Source organism: Cryptomeria japonica, chromosome 2 (genome assembly GCF_030272615.1).
Source record: "Cryptomeria japonica chromosome 2, Sugi_1.0, whole genome shotgun sequence".
In the NCBI taxonomy this organism is placed as follows: domain Eukaryota; kingdom Viridiplantae; phylum Streptophyta; class Pinopsida; order Cupressales; family Cupressaceae; genus Cryptomeria; species Cryptomeria japonica.
This window is the reverse complement of record NC_081406.1, coordinates 45,992,487-46,015,523: the sequence shown is the minus strand read 5'-3', so window position 1 is coordinate 46,015,523 and position 23,037 is coordinate 45,992,487. Positions and strand designations below refer to the sequence as shown.

General features: G+C 36.0%; 1 protein-coding gene across 5 annotated transcripts in view; it reads left to right on the top strand.

Moving 5' to 3' along the window:
* Positions 1–852: 852 nt before the first annotated feature.
* Positions 853–23,037, top strand: part of LOC131075027 (probable 3-hydroxyisobutyrate dehydrogenase, mitochondrial) — a 158,358-nt gene continuing 136,173 nt past the window's right edge. The window contains exons 1-4 of one of the 5 annotated variants that reach the window (XM_058011811.2): positions 853–1,143; positions 1,652–1,740; positions 14,219–14,333; positions 18,043–18,193. In XM_058011811.2, the coding sequence (XP_057867794.1) occupies positions 1,018–1,143; positions 1,652–1,740; positions 14,219–14,333; positions 18,043–18,193 (481 nt within the window). In that variant the 5' untranslated portion in view covers positions 853–1,017. Of the gene's footprint in view, positions 1,144–1,651; positions 1,741–8,707; positions 8,867–14,218; positions 14,334–18,042; positions 18,194–23,037 lie in introns of those variants that run through there. The other 4 variants (XM_058011809.2, XR_009362168.1, XM_058011810.1 and 1 more) reach the window with 4 other exon arrangements.

The window sequence follows — 23,037 nt, the reverse complement described above, 5'->3', positions numbered from 1 at the left end:
CATCAACTTTACAGATCAAACTACATGATCCATCATTAGAATGAAAATGTTATTTTTTACTATTTTTAAACAAATTGAGAGTCAATACTCTTTCAATATTGTTTTTCACCTTGTGGACACTCTTATATTTTGTATTCATAACTATCAAGACAATAGTAATTATAACATATGGTAAAATTTCTCCTTCCTTTGTACTTTGAAGGATGTTCTTGTACCTTGTTCTAAAACTCCCATCACAACATCACCTCCCAAATGAATTTTAGATTGTAGATAGGCTTGAAAAGGACTTCAACATATCAATATGTTTTCATATACATAGAATAGTTTATTTTTTAACAAAATACTTTATTTTTTATTTTTATGGAGGTTCGGACCTTTGCGAGCATGATAGTCTAGCAAGGGCAAGCTGCTAGCCCAGCGAGGTCCTTCACAAAGTATTTGTTGCCACTCGATACGGGGGCATGAGCCAATAGGTTGAACCTCTTCGGCTAAGAGCCAATGATTGAGGGGTATCCATTCCGTCCAATTTGCCCGGGGCATGATCCCGACCTCATCCTTATGATGTCGAAGTCTTGCACTCAGCAAGACTTGATCCCTGGCGGACTCATTTGGAATCATTCAACTTCACTAATAGACCGAGGACCCATTGACAACAAAATACAATTTGATTGGATGTAGTAATAATTTTATTTTTTCAATGAAAAATTCTAAATCTAACTAGCAAAATTCCAAGAGCAATTAATAATTGAAACACAATTATTCAATTTTCGAGGCAATTAATTTAAAAAGAAATAGCAAAGATAGAGACGCTATTATACCTGCATAAACGGGGAGCTGAACATTTATTGAAATTCTCTAAATACTTTATTAAGAACGCGCTTGCGCGGAACAAGTAAAAAAAGAACAATCCTCGATCAGCCTCCCTGTTCGCCAACAACAGAACCGTTGATAAACTTCTCTAGCAATTTTTCTGTTATTAAGTAGCGTCGAATTGTTCTGGGACAAACGGTTCACAATATGACTTATAATTTTTTGAGGATTTTAAACCAATCATCGCGGATTCAAACCTGCACCAATATAATATCGCCTTTCTTAGCTATGGGAACCAGATTTTTATCAAACACCACCATTCCTCCGCTGGAGGTTTGTAATTTTCAGCTCATTACAAATTCAGATGTTCACTTTCTGATTCATACTAGTCTGCCGAGTAAAAAACCAATCTACAATAACAATATGAGTAAACCATTGTTTTTCTCAAAGTCCCTAATGATAGCATTTCTTGTAACTAACAGTTTTATTAGCCCAGATTTTTGTGATTTTTTTTTTTCAGAGTCACATGCCTAGGTAAATATATCTGTAAACAATTGTGCTCATATCCTACTTCTTTACCTATGACTGTCTAACTTTTCAAATTCTTTTTCGAGAGATAATAAATTATATGATGAACAGGGTTTTATAGTTAATGCATTGCAAGTTATTGTACTGTATTTTATTTGTGAAAGGTCATCACCTTATTTTAAATTGGGGATTTGAATTTGACTCACTGTCCTTGTGAATGTGCCATTTTGTTGGGATATAGTTAATTGTATATTAGTTTGATGGTAAGTTTATTTTAATTTATTTTGTAACTCGCAATTTTAATTTTCTGCAGAGGGTTGGATTTATTGGACTTGGAAATATGGGGTTTCACATGGCCAATAACCTTCTAAAAGCTGGATACAATCTTGTTGTGTATGACAGGTGAGCAATTTCATTTGTGGCTATTCAAACATTTGGTTTATTGGTGAAATGTCCAACAATTCAGGTCATTTTTTAAAATATTAGCTATATATACCTTGTCTAACCTGTATATGGTGCATCAAGTCAAAACTTAAATACATGTTTGCTCAAGTGTAATATCCAACTTGAATACAGCCAAGTGTCTGCCATACACAGCAAACAAAATAATGTCCTTGGGTGTATGATTTTTGTCTAAACTCTAAAATATGGTGGAAAAGGGAGCTGCATTCCAACTGGCCCTATAAGGTGGGATTTGGTTTATTCTTTAGGGTCATGACAGTGAAAAAGTCTGTAACTCTGTTCTTACTTGTATAGGAAATGTTTAGGAGACTTCCTATGTTTGTTGATTGTTTTTATTTTAGTTTACTCTTTCTCTGGAGTTGTTTTGTTTGAATGTATGAACTTGAGGTAGGAATCTAGGATCTTTTACCATGCCCTTCTTACCTGTTTTACAGTGCATAAAAATTTACGCTGGATTTATCATGAAATGCACCATACCAATTACCCTCTCTTGGAAGGAGTCTGGAGTCGGTGATCACTTTAACTTGCCAACTTTTTGTGAGTTTTATTTCAGCATCAGTCTTAAGAAATATGGCGATTATCAACCATAACATATGTACGTTCCAGTTTTTGCATAAGAGTCCAAACAAAAATCTCCAATTCTTTTAGCATATTTTGTGCTTATGATAGCCTCCTGACTTCATCATTCAAATTGTTACAAAGTTTTAAGGAATGGTGCATCTAGAAGTTTCCGGTGTTGTTATTTTAACCAAATACGTCCTTCAGGCAAAACAAAACCACACAATAAATTAAAACAAGAAAATGTGTAGTTGATAATGGTGCCTCGAATTTCACTGAAGACATCAATGTGATGAGGTGATTCTCGGTACATTTACCTTGTACCTTATTTTAAATCACAAGTGCTATTATGCTGTCATAGTTGTCAAAGTGTTTTTTAGTTGAAAATCAAGTATAATGTTTGTCATTTTACTATTTTAGTAGTATGGCTATCATATATTCCTCTATGTTTAGAACTCTAAGCAGAGTCCAAAGTAACTGTATTAAGTTTCTCCAGGTGATCAAAAGCAATTGGAAAAAAATTAAAGAGTTATTCCATTTTTTATAAAATCTATAGATTGCTTAGGCACCTTGTTGTGATATGATTTGACATATTTATTCATTATTTGACTCACAGGTGAATATTTTGGACATATTAACTTATATTGATTCATGGTCTATATTTCTATTTTATTTTGATTAAAATTTGCCATACTTTGTGATGGGTAAATTAAGTATGTCAATGGCTGTGGTGGTTTAACCACCTCGGAGACATATATCTTGGTCTTAATAGTTGGTGGGTAGGATGGTTGGTCAAGATTCCCTTGGGCAGGGTTAAATATCTTGATTTTTTACCTTTGTTCCATTTTAAGACACCTTACTTCATTGTAGCAACAGAAAAAATATTGTACCTTCATCTAACACAATTCTTTTTGGTTGATTTAAATACTTACCAAATTTGGAATTGCTGAGACTTTGGGAATTATTTAATAAATTTTAATAATTTGTGCCTAAAATTTGAAGGACAGCAGCTGATTACAGTTAGAGGTGCAATTCTATGCAAGCGAACTGATTTCAGAAAAAAAAATTGAAGTGATAACTTAAACTTGGACTATTCTTCTTTGTGCAGTATAATTTGATGAAGGGCTTCCAGGGCAGGGTAAACACACATAACAAAGCAACAAGATTCTAGTGCAATTTGATGAGTTACATTCAATCAAGAGACATACCAAAATATAGTACTGCCACAAAATTTTAGCAATCTGTATATTTTGTACATGTCAATCTTGAAAGAGATGAATTTTCCAGTGAAACATGGGGATGCACCACCACCCCCCCCAAAATCCTTGCTGTTTCTGTCCCCGGCATGGGGGGATGGGGAGGGTACTTCCCCTGTCATGCCCTGCCTAAGACTGGGATTTTATAAATGCATAAACAGCACTAATTCTAGGGCCGACGTAGGGTTTTGATAAGACAAATGCAACAGTATAGAAGTTTAAATAAGGGCGTTTACTATATAAGGCCAACCTTGGTAAGGAGAGCAGCGATTAGATAAACAAAATTAATATGAAAAAGAACCCTAGCCAACTTCCCTCTTGATAAAGCAATTTTTACATATAAATAGAGGCAGTGGTCATTGATAAAGAACAGGAAGGATTAGCACATAAGTTATAAGCAGCAGTTAATAAATATTCAAGATCCTTTAAGCAGTGATTAAGAAGAAATAAAGCTGTTTTTTGTGGTTAAGGGATGTCATTAAGGATCGAACTGGAAGAGGCATGGTTAAGAAGGGTTATGTCCATTCCAAAGGGACAGCCACTTCCAAAGGGACATCTCTCCTCAGAGAGACAAAGATATAAAATAGAGAAAACCACGATGAAGGAAGAGAAGGGAACAATGCAGAAACAAGTACTTAAATCAGCAAGCAAGCCATTGGATCGAAAAATAATTACATTTGCATCAAAGGAAGGGAAAGAACTCCACTCCTGCACTCATGTAATCTATCACCATAATCATCAGCAATCAGATCCATTGAATCGATCGAGGAAAAACAACTGGATAAGGATCGAGACTCATAAAGAGCAGATCAATTCTGATTACACCAGCGGTCTGGTGTAGAGGTCAGATAAGTAGCCATTAATTATTGCAGGCTATAGCAGTATTATTCATTGTGGGCAAGTCTAGGGTAATTCCTAAAAGGGGACATCACATAAAAAGAGAGAGTTTGTTAACTGAATTATTCATCTCATCCATTACGAGCCAAAAGAAGGGGAAAATAGAAAAAGATCCCAATTGGGGACATTACATCCCCTTGCCAAACTGCCACCACCACCAGGATAGCGGGGACGCTAGGATGTCCCGGGGACGGCTAGGCAGACTTGACTGTCCCGGGAACATGCAGACTTTTCTGTCCCTGGGTGGCCCAAAAATAACAAAAAACAAAAAAAATCTTTTTTCCCTTGATTTGAGGGCCCAGGGCCGAACCCTAATGGCCAGTGGGGCTCCCCATGCCCGCCAAACTCTATAAAACTCTTTAGAATCCTCACATTCTCATTTCAACAACTAGGTTGAAGAGGAGCAAGAGAGTGAATGGAGTGTGATTGAAGTGCTGCAAGTGCAAGAGGGATTCTACACCAAGTTGGAAGTATTTTTCAAGCACAAGGTAGGATTCTATGACTAGTTTTTCAATTTTTTTGTTTATTTTTTAAGTTTAATTTTCAAAATTTAATTTTAATAATAACTTCATAGACATGGCTGCAAGTGCATATTCATAGATTCATTGCAATGTTCATTGTTTATTGTTCATGTCGTCATCAAGATTCAACATTGAAATCTAAATTTTATTTTCAAAATTGTCAAACTAGGCTGAAACTTTTAGAATTATAAATTTATTAAATTTAAATTTATATGGTTTCTTGCAGTGTCACAATGAGCTCTCATGGCATGAGTGAGGATGAGGTTGAGCTTCACAGTGAAAATGCAGTTGAGGCTAAGGGTGACCATGAGCTTGAACCTAAAACCCAAACCACTAGTTCCATGGCAAGTGTAGTTGCAAGTATAGAATGCCCCTCCACATTATTGGCAAAGTATGATAGGGGTCCTTTTGATTGTAAGTCTCCTCTCAAAGAATTTGCTATAAAATTACTAGGCAGACCAGGGACATCTGGGGGCACAAGGTTGTGGAAGTGCAACTTTTATGAACTAGAATTTTATGGTAAGTATTACTAGAGTTAATGCCCACCTTCTTCATATTTGAGGAAAAGGTGTGGAAGCGTGTTCTTTTTTTGGGGAAATCAGCAAACCTGAAATATAGAGCTGAGATATACAAGTTACAGGGTGTTCCTAATGATAGTGCAACTACACCTATGCCTGCTACTTTGTCTCATAGGATGCAAGCTCATCAGAGCTAGCCACAGAGTTCTAGTCATACTTTGCAGAGGATAGTAGGAGAGATGCCATGTTCTTCTTTAGGGGCTGATTTATTCAATATGCAGTTGAAAGAGGATATAGATGATGCTATTGACAAATTCTTCTTTGTAGATGGCGTTCCATTTCTTGCAGCTCAATTTATTTTTTATAAGGAGATGATGTCGATGGTAGCAAGGGGAGGACTATCATATGTGCTACCAGGGGAGACAAAATTGAGGACCACAATCTTGGATAAGAACTATTCCAAGATAAATGTGTTAATGGAGACAATGTGTTGATGTGGCCGATGTGTGCAAAGCTGCCAGGAAACTAGTTGAGGCTGCTTATAGACATATTTGAGCAAAGGAAGTGCTCAAAATGCGTAAGTCACTGATCTAGGCAGTCAAAGGAAATGATGAAAATGCTTAACTTTGATAACTTAACCATTTCTCCTTGAGCCTTTTCATGATGATTTAGACTTCTAGCCTATCCTCTTCCAAGCATTGAAAACAATTTGCCTTAGCTAAATTTAGCATTTCATTTTTGATTTTGCAAGCAAAAGATGATCAAATAGAATGATCATCATGAATCGTTCATTTCCTAAACCTTGAAAACTAAATGACCTCACTTCATCCCAAAGAGAGAGAGAGAGAGCTGACTTGATTACCTCGTAGCCACTTACGATACTACACCTCTTCCAAGCACAAGGCTAATAGCTAAAGATTCTACAACTAACCTAGAAAGCAGAAAAAGTGGGGGGTCCCCATTTGCAATCGGGCGATGTGTGAAAACATCACAACATCTAGCGCCACCTCGAATAAATGTTCCTAAACATTTCAAAGACAGATTCAATCTACACTTAGAAGCTCTAGAAAATTCAACCCAACCTATCAAGAGACTAGAAAGCATACTCAAGGTGGAAGAAGAATCCCGAACCAGATCTGGGCACTTAGTCTTTGATTACCCATGTGTGTGCAAACGTATTCATTCTGGCTCACAAGCACAATATAACTACTAGGATTTGCTGTGAATATATACGTAGTTATCCATACTTCATAAGCATCCTGGATAGAGCCTCATGGCCATTGAGTGTCTATAGCCCCGGCAAGGTTATTGCTGTAATCTCACAAATATTGCTACATTGCCAGTCGGGCGTCCATAGCCTCGATGGAGTTACTCGCATATTCCCCAAGCCAGACACTTTGATATTTCATTTTCATTTCATTTTCCTTTTTTCTCTTGATTTTCTTGCTCATTTTCATCTTTTCTTTTCTCATGATATTGCTTTTCTTTTCACATATTTTCCACACTTTGGCTCGTAGCAATGAAGTTCACTTGAGTTTGAGAATTATAGTGGCACTAAAGTTGGATTTAAGATTTTTCACCAGCCATGACTTCTCCTAAGAAACCACAATGACTTAGAGCAATAGATTCAGCGTGTAAAAATATAGTAATCGAAAGATTTCGATATCAAGACTCAATAATGTTGATTTTAGTCTTTTAGATTAATTCAATACTCAAAAAATAGGAATTTAACTTAATTTTTAGATTATATGAATCGCTGTTAGTACTTAGGAATTTCCAGAATTAAGTAAAAGTTAAGAAATGAACAAAATGAACACACAACACACAAGTACCCTGGGAAAACCTCCTAGGAGGAAAAACCCAGCAAGAAAGATCCTCAGATCTGATTATGCCTTAAATACAATATTCTGATTACAACACTTATCTCTGATTGCTGTCCAAACAGCAAGTTGCCAAGGTGATGTAGAGTGATGCCCTAGTTGTAGATGATCAAGACATCCACCAGCAGAAGATAACTTCGATAGGCTGAAGCAGCATGTAGCTAAATGTTCTTGCAGTTCACCAAGGAGCAGATTCTCCAAGTGTAGGAGGGCAGATCACATTTAGGAGCAGAGCATATTGCATTGTATTTATTTCATTTGATGAACTCATATATATATCTTCCTCTAGGTATAAACCTCTAAAGTCGGCTTAGCATAAAATAACCTTTATTTTATTTATTATTATTCCTTAGCATGTTTTTATAAAGCCACATCAAGTGGCGTGAGGATAGGGTCTGCCCTATTTTATGTTGGCGTGAGAGAGAGGGCCCAGCCCTAAGAGTGGCGTGTGGGAGGAGAAGGGCCCAGCCCTAAGAGTGGCGTGTGAGAAGGGAGAGAAGGGCCCAGCCCTTGGCGGATTCCAATGTTGCCTTAAGGCAATTGGAATCCGCATTCTACCTAGTTACAATCAACAAATGAGTGACTCTCGTCCAAGTCAAGTACAAGTCCTAACCAAATGATGAAGCTAGAGAGGAACATCCTTGGATTCAAAAGTACTTCCTAAATAGATATCTAGGAAATGGACCGAACATAAGATCCAAAATGAGCTAGCATGTGGGAAAGAATAAAATAGACACCTGTCTCACAAATGAAGGCTCCCATTTAGGACACCTAGACTAAGCAAAATGGTTGACTCTAAAGCAAACTAAAACTAGAGAAAACTAAACTAAAGAAAGCAAACAAACAACTAAACACTTGAGCCACCTTGTAATACCCCTCCCTTGTTCAGACTTTGTTTCCTTATTTGGTTGGACTTTTGTTGACTCTTTCAGTTTCGCTTGTGTTTGGATGATACTCTATGTTATAATGTTTTGATTTGATATATGTTGGTTATATACTTTATCTTATGGATGATTAGATATTAGATTTTGTTTATATTTACTGACCCTTGATCTAACATATTTATGAGATGTATCGTGTATTAGATTTTATGTTATGTGTTTGATTTTGTATGGGGTGCGAGGGGATGATCTTCCGTCACTCTTTCCGGAGAGACACAGAATGTCACGATTCCCCTTCACTGGTGCGTGTATTTGCTACTTATATGCATGTCGTTTGTATATATGCTCTTCTTAGTAATGCAGGATTGTAGGTACAAGGCATCAACTCCACCTGGTTCTTAGGTCTGAGTGTGCCTACATAATCCTGATGGAAGTTATGGGAGATAGCATAAGGCCCGATGCCCATACCCTTAGCCTTGCTCGGTCATGGGACAATGTTCTTTGTCTAGTGTCAACCCAATCGGATTGCCACATAGGCAAAAACCCGATACCTTGGTATGTTGTGTTGTGCCCTTGTTGGTCTTCATGTGGGTTTATTGTGTTTTTATGTTGGTAGAATTTAATTGTTAATTTATTTAAAGTTTGTTTTTTGGAGATTAACTTATTTTAGTTGCTTATGAGTTATAAAATTAAATATATGTATGTATGTATATATATGTGCGTGTATGTATATATATATATATATATATATATATATATATATATATATATATATATATATATATATACATGTATTGTAATATTAATACTATTATAATTGTTAATAAATTAATGTTAATGTTTTGAATAAATTAAATTAATATTAGTGCTTAAGTTAATAAAGTTGAATAAAAGTTTTTATTGATTTATTAGTTGAGCAAACTAATATTAGTGTTTTGTTTAATTAAAATAATATAAAAGCGTTTTTTTTGATATTAAGTTGTTTTAATTAAGGAAATAAATTAATGCATGAAATAATTGTGATGTATTCAAAATTAAATTTATTGAAAAAGATTTTTCTGGAAAAGTTATTTTGGGGTGTAATTAAGATTTTTGTTAGGGAAATTTCGTGTCTTCGGGAGCATTAATGGGGAATGTAGCGGATTATTCTTTTGGGGGGGGGGGGGATTTTGTAGAAAAATGGAGAGCATGCATTATGGGGGTAGTTTGGTGAATTTTTGGGGAAATGGAATTTTTGGTTTTGGGAATTTTTGAGGAAAATTTGGAAATAAAATATAGAAGGAAGGGTTTGAATTTTTTTTCTCTTGGAGCTTTTGGGTTTTACGTGGGTTTGTGTTTTGCCGGATCGTGCTTGCCGAAGCTGTGGCTTTCTTGGGGAATCTACTCTACCTCTATGTTTGATTCCAGATAGCGTTTAGAGGTAGGGATTTAGATCCCTTTTTACTTGAGAGATTTCATTGAAAGTCTGATAGAATACTAGTTTTTGTTTTGCTCTTAATGGGGAAATTGAATGGTTTTTGTCTATTAATGTCTTTGGGAAAATTATAGTTTTATTATTTTGGGAATATAATTTCTGAGTTTAAAACTGGTGTCTGGGAAAATTTTATCTGTGATTTTGGTTTGAAGTTTTGGACATTCAATTCATTATGGTTTTTTTTTTTGATTATAGAATTGATTAAATAATCTGGGTTTTAAATCATGTCCGTAGTCGTAAATTTATAGTTTTCTCTTGATGAATTTATTATTTATCTTAAACTGAATTCCAAAAAGAAAAAAGGGGAGGGGGGGGGGGGGCGTTTATTATCTGTCTGTGTATTTCGAATCATGATTTCTTGATTGTTTATTTGGAATTTAAATTGTGAATTTTTTGATATAAAAAATAAAAATATTATTTTAACCCATAATTTTTTAATGGGTTTTAATTATTTTTTTTCTCTGCACATTTGCTGTGGGGAGCCTATCCACAATCGTGGGGGCTCAACCCACAACCGTGGGGCAAGCCCACACTCTGGGCGGCTCTATCCACAGCCGTGGGAAGCCGTGGGAAAAGCCCACGCTGTGGGAAGGCCTCTACCCACAACTGTGTGTACTCTCCCACGACTTCTTTTTTTATTTGCTGTGTTATTCACCCTTAATGATATTTTATGAATCGACATTTTGTTAGTTAATATATATATATATATATATATATATAGTATAAATATTTTGTATAATTGTTTGGTACAAAAAAAAGTTGTATAATGACTTCGTATAAATTGGCTTATTTTATATTCGATATAAATTAGGATAGAAATTTCTTGGATTGTCTTTTTGGGAATTTATTAATTAGTTTATTTAATTCCTTGAAAACGATATGTTAGAAATTTATTAGTTGAGTGGATATTGGCTATTTGTCAAGTTAACTATATGATGGGTATATTGGGGTAATGTATTTAAAGGGAATTGTGCGAGTTCTTTTCTTGTATCTAATTTTTTTAACTGATTGTTGTTAGTATTAATGAAATTAAATCTATATTTGTTTTATGTGGATGTTTGGTTATGATGCATGCCACAAGTGTCAGTACTTGTCGATTCTCATCCGTGGTTTTGTCTATGTGAGTTGACCTGCCTTAGTCATTCATGTTACCCTTTTTGTGTGCTCTTCCAGTGAAGATGTTGCATGTGGCCTAGTGTCGTAAAGCAATTTTATTGGATTTCACTGTGATGTTTTGGCCAGTGTCTGTTTATGCCATGCAGTTTTATTTTGAGTATGTTTAGTGTCATAAGGGGGAGTGGCTTCCAAGTGGAGGTCGGGGCCCAAAGTGGTTGCCAGGATAACCCCTTGGAAGTTTTACTTAATAAGTGATAACCTAATAATGAATCTAGGGGGGATGGGTAGAAAAACACATTAATGAAGATAATGATTGCCTCGCTCATAGCTTGAGTGCTTGTTTAGGTTCAAGGTGAGGTGGGAAGGCCTGGAATGGCATGATTAGCTACTTTGTCCTCTTGAAAGGTATGTTGGTTCTGCAAGAGATTTGAATGGGGGCCAGGGGTTGGGAGAGGCTGCCAGGATAACTCAAGATGGGGGTCAGGGCCTATGGAGACCTGCTAGGATAACCCATATCAAGCTATGCGATGACACTCTTCCCTTGTGAGCATTGTTGACCTGTTTTGTTTTGTTTATGTAGCTTTTGGAGATTATTCCCAGTTGGTGTTTTATCTAAGTGAGTTTTGGATTGAGTCTTCTCCCAGTGGAAATATGTTTAGACCAGGCGTTGTATTGACTTGTTTGTATGCTCAAGGGCCTTATGTTATCTCCTAGCACGAGGGCTATACCTTCGGGTTCCACATGGTTGGGAGGTAGTTGCCTTCTTCCATCAGGGATTTTGCTCTAGTCTATGCGTGGAGTGGATTCACTCATGTTCCATAATGTAATTCTTGGATATGGTCAGCTCAGTGAGTCAGATGGAGACTTTATGCATTTTGTTATTGTACTTATGTGTATCCGATGTAACTTATGTATATTCATGCCTTCATGGCAATTATGTAAATGATGTATCTATGAAGTGTATATGATGTAACAATGATGTAAACTATGTTGTGTTCATGATGCAAACTTAACGTATATGAAATGAGATTTAGATGATAGGTTTCATGTCAGATATTGGAAACATCGATCTTGTAATTTAATATGATTATGCTCGTTATTCATTACCTTGTAGGTTATGTTAATTGTTATTATTGTTTTTTTTAATGAATGTAGTTTAGAAAATATTTATATGTTGCAATGCAAATGTGTAATTCAATAATTGGTTTAAATGGAATACTTTAATGAACATTTAGAAATATATACTTTCGTGTAGCAATGTAATCCTTGTATAGTTTAGCAATGTAATCCTTGTATAGTTTAATCTCATTAGCCATTGTTTGTTAAGGATTGTATCGACGTTGAGAAACCTTAGGGGAAAGTTAGTAGGTGTCTTCCGCATGTGCACTATAGTTCTATTCAGAACCTTCTTATGCTTAAAACATTTATTAAATAGTTTTCAAAAAAAAAATATTTCACTTTTATTTGCTTAAGTTAGTCCTTTCCTCTAGGGTTTCTTGGTGGGGTGTTACCCAAGAATCAAATGATTCAAGGCAAATTAACAACCTAGCTCAGAAAAAACCTCTAAGCTAAACATGCGGGAAGAAAACCTACTCTAAGCTATATTCAAGACTCCTAAGATGGACACAAATCAAAAAAGCGACATATTACTTGACTTTGCAAAGTTTCTCAGGATATGTAGTAGGAGCATGGCAACGGTGATGGTTCGAAGATGTGCAAAATCATCTTTAAATAGGGAAAAGCAGGTTCTCACAATGCATTTCTCATACTCAAGCAATTCCTCATGCAAGATAATCAACTGAGGCAACTCATCAAGTCCATGGTCAATCCAAATGCAAGTTGCTTTCCGAATCCCCATAGTCAAAATCATAATAACTTTCAAAGCTAGGATTAAGGAAAGAGACAACTTGATGATGTTCATGCTCGAATGGAAGTGCTTGCTATTCACTAATGCATTGCAGGAAGAGAGATTATCAGCTACTTTTGGAAGTCACCACTTGTGATGGACCATTCCACTAGCTTCCTTGATGTGCAAATTCTCACTTGCTGGTTCTTCTTGGATCCTTAGAAATGGAAGTAGCACAACCTCGAATTTCTCCTCATTCTTCACTTCCGTGAAGACAACAGGTTCAATAACTTGCATAAACCATGCATCCTTATGACGCTTTATAAGCATATATTAAAAAATTTCCTCTGGTTATTGCTCAAATGCTGACATTGATGGTAGTACCACCTCAAAATGCCCTTCGCTCTCTAACTCTATTTGTTCATCTTGAAGGACCCCTAAAAGTTCTTCTCTTCAGATGGCTTGAAGCTTGTCATTTGATTCTTCTTCTTGTGGCAAGGATGAACACTCACCAAGGATGCCTTCCTCTTGAATAGTATGATACTCAATTCCTTGTTCTTGAAATGGTGAAGTGTCAAGTGATAGTGAATCATGATGATCCTCCAAGTGACTCTAGCTCTCTGTTATATTTTCCTTCTCAATTGCTTGATGATCTTCACAAGTATCCACGTTTTGTAAAGCTTCATGTCTTAGTGTTTCCAACGTACTCTTCTTTAGGTGCAAGGCATGGGAAGCTATCCACTACAATACATTGATCATCAGGTAGACACGTGCCATCGACTTGCAACTGGCTTCCTTTATTGTCAGATGATGGAGCAATGCCTTGTTCTTACGTTCTTCTATACTCGTTAGCTGCGTAGTATGCACTCCGAGCTCTATTCATGATACACTCATCCTTGGATAGGATTTGCAATCTGAACTGGCATCTAGCTTGATTGATAATGTTGTTGCACCATGAGCAAGTGAATTCGGAGTGGGGTGCATTGTGAATCCTACACCATGATGGTAGCAATATTTTTTCTAAGTGTAATTTATCTTTCAGAGCAAGCTGATTTTCAATCATCCATATGAATCTTGAAAGAGGATCATTGCTCTTTGGGATACTGAAATTGTCTGATTCTGCCTCCGGCTTAGGGACATCCCAAAAGATCTTTCTTTGTACTGCCGATTCGACCCTAGACAAAAATGTCGAGCAATTAATTCCATTTTGTTCATTTGTTCCATGGATTCTACACTGGCCAGGCGATGCAAATTGATGGGAAACCAATGATTCTTTTAAATAAAAAACTTAATCTATTTATATTCTATTAGTTTCCTTAGAGTTAATTGTTAAATGCCAAACATTTTGTTGGATTATCTTATTTCATTAAGCTTTTACTTCTTTAACTAGTTTCTTAGTTAAAGTTGCACATCCATTCAGGGATCTCTATCTGTAACATAATTAATAATTGACTGTTTTTGGTTGTCTTAGAAACTATGCTGCAATGGAAAAGTTTGCAGATAGAGGCGTATCTACTGCCATTACACCTCTCAAAGTAGCAGAAGCTAGTGATGCAGTGATAACCATGCTACCTTCATCACCACAAGTAGGTCCTCATTTATTTGTTTGTGAGCCTCATTTATTTGTTTGTGAGTTTTACTTTAATGGAAAGTTAACGTGATAATGAATTAACAAATATAAGCATTAAGCTTGGCATCTCTACATTGTCTCATAAAATATTCTCAGTGCAACATGGAATAACAATGAATGTCATCTTGCTACAAGGGAATTTCTTTAATTTGACAAACCACTATTGTCGCTCTGTAAGAAGCAGAATACACTGTCATATCAATGCTAACTTATTTACAAGCAGCTTTTCAGTTTCTTTAACTTTTTTCCACATGTTCAAGATTTACTATTTGATAAAACATGCTAGAACCTGGGAACATATGTTTCCTTGTTCGTACTGTAAAATTCCACTAAAAGAGGCCCCATTTTGATTCATGTAACAAAGTACAGTCACTTGGAAATGATAATGGAAGAGAAGATCTTACCATAGTAATATTTTTATAGTTTACACTTTTTTAATTATTCTTTTTTTGTTTTTGGCTGTCCTCCTTGGATTTATCTTCCTGTTCCTGTTCATACTTATTTTTCTATCCAACCAATGGTCATTAGGAGAAATCTGAAGACAGATATATGAATGCTGACACCTATATTTTCAACTTTTTGGTAATTTTGCCTGCATTGTACATTAAGATGAGTCCATTTGAACCTGTTTTATGGCAGGAAACATCGCTGGTATAGTCTAAATTGTAAAATCTAAACCATAATGGCCATAGACATCTTTGTTATCTTAAAAATCCTCTACAATTTAGTCCCACCTAAATTTTTTTAGTTTTTTTTTTACATGCTTTAGTCCATTATATGACATGAAGGGGCGTACATATGCTTTGGAGGGAATGTTATTTGAGTACACATACATCAACAGTGGAATCTAAGTACCTAGGTTTAAGAGATGCAATGAACTAGGCATCCAATATGAAACCATAACTCTATTTTATGTGAAAATGTAACCCTCTCAGACTTTTAATTGGAATCTATATCTCTAGTCCTTAGCTAATTTCCTAGATGTGATCTAGGTGCTACTAATATCTCCATTGCATTTTGTAATTTTGATGGAGTTGTAGAGTCATCTTTGGGTACTTTCCAAGATGTTATTAATGAATGTGATGTGATCTTCCTTTCTCCTCTCAATGGATATTATTAGGCTTCAGGGTAGTTGGTACAATGACCATTAAGGGAGGGTATTAATATAATATCATATTATTTCTATAATGGTCATCTTAGTTGTCATCTTAAGTTAATTTTAGAGTCTAAGAGTTAGAATAGCTTCTCGCTATTTTTAGCTTCAGTTAACTGATTGTTTCTTTATAAAAACATCGTCATGTAATCTCTATTTAAGGAGCCTTCATCTCCTCTGTTTAATATCGAATTATTTGAACAAATCACCCAAGAGAATGGTATACCAAACAAAGAGTTGCATACAATCTTCAAATGTTAAGTCAAAGGTACAGATTTCCATCACTATGGATCTGGATCTACAAAATGTTAACGACCAAGAGTACCAAAATCCTTCCAACCTGATGTTGGGAAACAAAACCATCCCTCCTTGTAGCTAGAGATATCGAGAACAGCTTTTCAAATTGAAACCATGATTTTGAGGAAAAATCGACAAGCCCCCCAAAGAGCAATAAACACGATTTTCGCAAAAACTGCAAAAACTTCTGTAGATGAGCACTAAGCACTGTTTGCCCGAGCAACTCCAAAATAGACTGCAAGAAACAATTGTTACAAATGTTCGCCCCAGGAACTCTAGGTGCGACCCAAAATAGACTACAACATACCATGATTTTTGTGGAAAAAATCGTCAAACCTATAAAATTGGATTTTACAAATCATCGTTTTTTTGGGAGAAAATAGAAAAAACTCTAAAATAGGAACATGTGTCATAATTTTTGAGAAAAAAATTATAAACCTGTACAGATAATTTTTTTTTTTGTGAGGACAAAAAATTAGAAAAACCCATCGATTTTTTGTAGGAAAAAATTACAAAACCTAGAATAATTTTTTAAGAGAAAAATTATAAACCCCATGAATAATTTTTTAAGGAAAAAAAATTATAAAAAGCCAACATAATTTTTTGAAGGACAAAAAATTATAAAAACCCATGACCATGATTCACAAAAAACCAGGTCACAATCGCAGCCACAATCTCACAAAGAAAACGTTGCAAACCCGAAAATAAAACCCTTGGCGGAAGCCCTTCGTGCAGAAAAACCAGGCAAAGCCCAAAACGCTAGAATCCCGTCACTAAAAACTGAGTTGGCATGGGTAGAGAGCATAGGAAAAACGTAGCAGAAAAAATCATCAAAAATTGCATGTGGAAATAAGTCACAGGCTCGTTGCACAAAGAAAAAAACAAATGCCGCCACAAAAAAGACACAAGTGCAAGAAAATCCGTAGGAAATTGGGGCTCTGAAAAAGCCCATCACGGCTTAAAAAAACGCTAAATCTGTTTTGATTTTTGAATAAACTGTTGCGCAACAAATCCTTCCAACAAAACACCAGGTCATAAGCAGAGAAGAAACACAAGCAATAGAGAACCGATGCAACAAAGAGATTCCTCACAGAGAATGGTTTTTTTGCATAAAATGCTTGCAAAACTGGTGAGATAAGCCTCCGACGTGCAGATAACAAACATAGTTGCAGGTGTTTAGTTGACGTGATGTGTCTCAAACCTGGCGCGAAGACACCCGCGTTTTTGCAGAAACAAAAATTGATGCGAGCAAACACGAGATGGAAACCCTCAAAAATTGCAAAAGCTTCACAAACCCTCACAAAGGTCACAAAATAATAATAATCCCATGCAAATATAATCACGAATTATAGACTTGAAAAACAACCCTTCAAAAACCTTCAACCTTGCAAATTTTTTTCGAAAATTCACATGCGATTGCGAATTATTGAACCCGCCCAAAATCCTAGGGCCCCCTTGAGGGAGTCAGACCTACCATGTTCAAATAATTCGATATTAAATAGAGAAGACAAAGGCTCCTTAAATAGAGATTATATCATGATGTTTTAAATAAAAACAATTGGTTAACTGAAGCTAAAAATAGCAACAAGCTATTCTAACTCTAAGACTCTAAAAATAACTTAAGATTACATCTAAGATGACCATTATAGAAATAATATAAGATTATATCATATGATTCCTATGCCCAAGTTGGGATTTAGCAAACATGAATTCATAACAAGATGGATGATAAGCTATATGTCTTTGGGAGCTTAATATAGGGGATCCTAGGCTTAATGGATCTTTTCTTGATGGCTTACATCTATTCACCACTTATGGGAGGTAACTTCTCCATATTGGTCAGTGGGTATTATTCTTAATATATATCTTTGTTTCCTAGTTAAAATTGCACTTATTTTCATCATAGTGAGTAGGCTAGTGTGGTTGATTTTATGATTACAATTATGTTGTCAAACTTGGATATCTGACATTGCTACATTTTAAGATTTAGTCAAAATTGAGGAAAGTGAGAACTGTTTGCTGAATACTTAAGGATAATAATATTAATTATTAAATTTCATATTAAAATATGAACTGGAAACCAAGTGCTCTGAATTCCTTGAAAGCTGATTTACTGTAAGGATAATATGTCAGGACAAAATAATTAACATCAATTTTTTGAAACCACCAAATGCAAATGTAAGTAATATTTCACATATTCTTTGGAAGCATGTAGGTTATGGATGTGTACCTGGGATCAGAGGGTTTTCTGGGCAAAGGAAACATTTCCAGACCATGGCTTTTGGTAGATGCATCAACAGTTGATCCTCAGACGTCCAGAAGAATTGCGAAAAGAGTTTCTGACTGTGTTTTAACAGCAAATACATGTATGTGATACACACAAAAACATTCACTTTGGCACTCATTTTGAATTGCTCTTCCAATGTTTGAGAATGCATTTGCAATTGTTTGAGAGGGTCAATTGTGTACACATGAATTTCTCATAAAAAAGCAAAATCTAAACCAGAGGTAAAATAAATAATCATTTCTACTCCCAAAAGTTATCGTGCAGCCTGGCATAGTCAGCTTGGGAGTTGTATTGCAAAATACTGTAGCATTATGGTTTGACAAACATGTGAAGCTCATGCCTTCTCGATCCTGCATGAAATTGTCATCTTGTAGCTTAGCTCTTTCTCATATCAGTATTGCCTGATCATTGTCATGGTACAGAAATGTTAGCTATGCATTGAATGGAAGCAACTGAGAGGAAAATACAAAGGGCGTAAGGGAACCCATGAAGTGTAGAAGAGCAGAAAGACAATATGCCATTGTCTAGTTTAACTGTTTTTCCTGTAGACTATCTTGTACATATTATTCCAATATCTAATTTGATCACTGTTTCGAGTAACCAATAAGGGTGAGTTCAAAGATTGCTTGAGTTCATAGACCAGTATTACAAAACGCTATTGATCTCTTCAATGAAAAATTGGAATAAAATCAAAATTGCGGGCATACAAGAACACTATGTATACTTGTCTATAATTTCTGTTGTAAGAACATGTTAATACTTCTTAAAACAGAAAATTCATAAAATCACACTCAAAATAATTCTCGAATTGTTAAGAAAATGACAGTAGTTGAGATCTATAAAGGAGATATAATGATTTCCTTGTGGATGTGCCTCGATCATTGCCAAAAGTTACATATATTTCTCTATTTTTTTTCAACTAATACTCTTTGCAAGGAGAAAACCTGTTGGAAGGTATTGCAAATCTTGAAAATCAAAATTGCATTTTGCTGAAAATAAACTATCAGTTCACAGTGTCCTTGAGTTATATCATTAAATTTAAGGAAAAGGATTCAACAAAGGAGAAACTATATCAGTTATATCAGTTACACAGTGTCCTTGAGTTATATCCTTAAATTTAAGGAAAAGGATGCAAAAAGGAAGAAACTAATTGAACAAATGGGTATAAAAATATTATTATTATAATAACAAACAGCAATGTGGAAGCATCAACATGAAGCAGTCCTCAACAAATAGCATTGAAAGGCAATGACCCTTGAAATAGATGATGTGTGATTGTTGGCTAAAGAGAGAATTTGTCAAAAAAAACAAGAGAATTTGGGAAGAAGTTGATGACCGATGATTGTGATGTCAAAGAAGCTAAGAATGCCATGAGAGGCATATTGAAGCCTGATAGTAAACTCAGGAAGTTTTATTTAGAATGCAAAGTCAGAAATTTAAACTGCTGGGGAAACACATCAAACATAGCTTCACCTTCTACGAAGTTCAGTTCATCCTCTCACAGTACCTTTGACATATTCCTTTCAGCTTACATGTAAATCTGCTCTATCTGTTGAATATGAAATCTTCAAATTAATTTAATTATCAAATGAATATAGAGTATTTATATAATGCTACTGTTGTTATCAACAAACAGGTGGTTTCTAACAGATACATATTTGAGACAAACTGTCGTAACATCCCTATGCAGAGTGAATAAAACAAAGACAAGATACTAACAAACAATAACAAACATGTTACAACTAACACACCACGTGGAATATTTCCCAACAGGATGCACCAAACTTAACACAAACAAGTGGCATGATGAAGATATCTGCATGTTGGTCTTGAGTGGGAAAAGCAGAAATTGAAAGTTGTATTGCTGAACATTCTCGCATATGGTATGGTATTGAACTTTAATATGTTTGGTGCACTCATGAAATACTGGATTGAAAACAAGTTTGAGAACACCTTAATTATTGGAGTACAGTTTCACTGAATTTGTTTGTGGTATACTCACATCTGCCAAAAATGTTTGAACCACATCACCTCATTGATAGATGCTCCTGCAATGTGATACTTTTCACAAGAATCACTCATGTGTCACGCTTTTTAGGTGGTACCATCACCTTAGAGTTCCACCACTTTAAAGATAGTTGGCCAACATTGAACTTCAATGGCTAAGAATAAAAGAAAAAAACATAAAAAGGATGCTGCCACCATATCTTGGTCAGCCTATTTTGAGAAGAAATAAGATTTAAAGCTGAAACAAGTCTATTTTTGGCTATTTCAAGTGTTCCATTTCCTCTTTGTAGCGAATGCAGTTAGGGTTGCTTAAAGTGTAGTTTTATTATGATTATTTTATTATTGTTTGATCCCTATAAGCTGTCTCAGGAAATCTTATTATAAGTACGTGCCTTGAGGACTCTAATCAGACGAGGGGGAATGTTAGACTTATGCTGCAGAGCTCATTAGTTGAAAATTTGAAGTTAAGTAATTGTGTTTTTGTGTAGTGAGGATAGCGGATGTTGAACTTATGTTGTAGAAGCTGTTTAGATGTTATTATGTTTTTATTAAATATATGTTTGTAACTTCTTGAAGTAAATCAAAAAGAATCAATGGAGTCAAACTTTGTATTGGCAAAATCAGCTTGGTTAAATTGTAGCTTCAAATGCAGTTTCATTGTTACCTGTTGTGACATATTCACACATCGCCCCATTGCAAATGGGGACCCCTGCTTTTTGCTTTCTAGGGTTTGCTTTCTAGGTTTTTTTAGGGTTTTGCCTGTTAGCCTTTGCAGGATGAGTGTTGTCAGGGGGGATCGTTGGATAGCCGGCTCTGCTTGAGCTAGGATGGGTCAGTGGATGCTTCAAGTTAGGGTTTCTTTCAGGGTCTTCTTTAGGCTTGGTTTTGCTGGTGGTGTGCCGTTTGAGTTCGAGGAAGTTAGTGAGTGGTGGAACAAATTTGGCTAAGACATCGAAGGAATGAATCAAAGATCAAGACAAAGGAAGAGTCAAGTGGAAAAGGAGGTGAATTAAGCCCAAAATGAACATTTCGCTCCTGACCCTTCAAAGGGTCCAAAGCGAAATCCAATTTTCCTCCACTTTGCTCTGGGATACGACCAAAGTTATAGACTTTCGAGGCATAATTGAGAGGGCTTGATGCAACTTTGCCTTAGAGAAGAGATTTTAGACCTTGGGATGATGAAAGCTAGCCTTAAAAGAGGATTTCGCTCCTGACCCTTCCAAAGGGTCCAGAGCGAAATCTTCCCTTTTTGCCTTCCTTTGGCCTTAAAACCTAGTCTGACCTTGCCTGGACCAAGTTGGGTGATAGATTATCTTGATAGTGAGAGGAGGAAGTTGATTTGATCAAGTTTGGGGGAGAATGAGGTGAACCTAAGTGAGAAGCTAGCCAAGAACATGATTTTTCGCTCCTGACCCTTCCAAAGGGTCTAGAGCGAAAATCCTTATACACCTCAATTTTATCACTTGTCAAGACCAAATTCCTAGTTTTTAAGGCATGTTTGAGGTGTTTTGACATGTCCTAGCCTTAGGAGATGAGTAAAGGTGAAAAGAATGAAGGATTCTAGCCTAAAGGGTGAATTTCGCTCCCGACCCTTCCAAAGGGTCTAGAGCTAAATTCTTGAAAACACTCATTCTTCCTTTAGCCAGAGTCAGGACCAAGGTGGAAATTAAAGAAGAGGGATCTATGGTTGCCTCCCAAAGAGTATGAGAGTTGGAAAAGTCAAGGATCAAACCCAAAACATGATTTTCGCTCCTGACCCTTCCAAAGGGTCCAGAGCGAAAAACTTTGTAGCTCTTATTTTCTTCCTTATTTTGGCTAAGCTTTGGCATGATGGAGAAGGAATTAGTATGTTCTTGCCCTGAAAGGGAGTGGGATGCTTTCGAAGATCAAGATTTTAGCCTAAAAGAGAATTTCGCTCCTGACCCTTCCAAAGGGTCTAGAGCGAAATTCACTATAAAACTCATTTGCTACTTGATTTAGGCATCAATCCTTGTTCCTTAGGTGGGAAATGATCTAAGTTTGCTTCTTGAGGTGGTTTGAAGTTTGAAAAGTGAGTGATCAAGCCTAAACTAAGATTTTCGCTCCTGACCCTTCTAAAGGGTCCAGAGCGAAAATCCTCCTAAGGCTCATTTCCTCCCTAGTTTGACCAAATTTTGATTTGCAAGGCATCTTGAAAGGAATGATGGACATCTTTTGCCATTGGAAATGTTTGAAAGCATTGAAAAGTGAAGGATTTTTGAGCCAAATAGTGAATTTCGCTCCTGACCCTTCCAAAGGGTCCAGAGCGAAATTCCTAAAAACCCCTATATTTCCATTGGAGGAGGTCAAGTCCTTGGTTTTTTGTGGCATGGATGGAAGTGGGATAGTGTTGGTGTTGGAAATAAGCCACACCCAGACCGACGATGGACTGGTCCAAGAGGGGCCAGTAGCTCAGTGGTAGAGCACTCCAGCAGCATATGGAAGGTCCTAGGTTCGAGTCCTAGCTTGTCCATGTCTCAACATGGTATCAGAGCCAGGTTATCGAACCTAAGGCTATTCAATTTTGATAAAAATTTAAGGACTAAGTTACAAACTACATCACATTTCCATAATGGCCAACGCTATCAAATTCGAAGATAGACTCGGAGGTAGCGAAGATTTTTCAGCTTGGAAGTTTAGAATCAAAATGATTTTAAGAGAAAACAAAGTTGATTCATATGTCCAAACTGAAAGTGCACAACCAGAAAATGAAACCGAGAAATCCACATGGATCGAGGGAAATGATAAGGCTATTAAAATAATAGTGGATGGAGTAAGAAATAATATAATGCCCATCATTAGAAAGCAGGAGACGGCTTATAAAATGTTCAAGGCACTGGAAAAGACATTTGAGATATCAAATGCAAGTCATACTCTAGCACTAAAACGAGAAATAAA